The sequence below is a fragment of the Hipposideros armiger genome, unplaced genomic scaffold (genome assembly GCF_001890085.2).
Source record: "Hipposideros armiger isolate ML-2016 unplaced genomic scaffold, ASM189008v1 scaffold_190, whole genome shotgun sequence".
In the NCBI taxonomy this organism is placed as follows: Eukaryota; Metazoa; Chordata; class Mammalia; order Chiroptera; family Hipposideridae; genus Hipposideros; species Hipposideros armiger.
In genome coordinates, this window is record NW_017731540.1 from 1,529,652 (window position 1) to 1,530,760 (window position 1,109).

General features: G+C 38.7%; 1 protein-coding gene across 1 annotated transcript in view; it reads left to right on the top strand.

Moving 5' to 3' along the window:
- Positions 1-834: 834 nt before the first annotated feature.
- Positions 835-1,109, top strand: part of MDH1B (malate dehydrogenase 1B) — a gene marked incomplete at its 5' end in the record, with an annotated part of 13,766 nt that continues 13,491 nt past the window's right edge. Inside the window, one exon of the mRNA XM_019652915.1 lies at positions 835-1,103. Within this exon, the coding sequence (XP_019508460.1) occupies positions 835-1,103 (269 nt within the window). The remainder of the gene's footprint in view (positions 1,104-1,109) is intronic.

The window sequence follows — 1,109 nt, forward strand, 5'->3', positions numbered from 1 at the left end:
ACTGACATGAAACTGACATTCAGATTTCATAAATATTACATCTGCTTTAGGTATTTTAAAGTATTAAAATGGTACTGTTGAAACCCCCATGGTACCCCTCCTCAAATCCACTCTCAATTGATAGCAAATGATATATACAGTACCCAAATACTGGCTGAGTTATGGGTACAGTTACTGATATGTAGATTGTATTGATCCTAGGCTTCATACTTAGGATTTGGAAAAAAATTAGTCCTTTCTGAAAAATGTCATTGTTTTGTGGATAAGGGTATAAAGTGGAAAAGAGCTATGGTTAAATGAAACTTGTTATTGATCTTCTTAGGAGAAAACATAAACATGCACTTAGAGTAGCATGACACAGTTCTTTGAAATTTTGCTTTCTGCATTTTCTAGTTTATTTGAAAGCCTCATAAACAGCTATGTTTCTCATTTGGGGATTGTTTTTAGATGGCCAGAGCAAGGGGTTAGTAGTGAGAATTTTTTGTTCTAGTTTTGACTTTTAGCCTCAAAAATTAAGTGTACTCATCCAAAAAAAAAAAAAGGCCAATATGTGAGGTGATGAGCCTGTTAACTTGATGGGGGTCCTTTCACAATATATACAGATATCAAATTGTACACTTTAAATATCTCACAATTTTTTCAATTATACCTCAAAGCTACATTTTTTTAAAAAAGTAAAAGCAACAGCATGTGCAAGAGATGGGGGAAATGTCTATGCAGCTGTGTATGCCTATTTAAAACATTAACACCCCATCAATGCACATACAGAAATATATGTTAAAAATAAAGGCTTAAAAAGGGCGTAATGTTTAACCATTCATAATCTGGCTTTGCATTGTCATTAGCGCCTCGGCTCCTGCCTGCTGCAACCTAATCCCCATCTTGACCAGCGGCGAAGTGTTTGGAACGCACACAGAAATCAGCATAACTCTATTTGACAATAAGCAGGCAGAAGAGTATCTCAAAATCCTTGCGACAGAGACGCGGGACCTGGTGTCGCCCTTCCTCCGGAGCGTCTCTGTCTGCACTCGAGTGGAGGAGGCCTTCCGCCAGGCCCACGTGATCATCGTCCTGGACGACCCCACTGACAAGGAGGTGTACACGTTAGA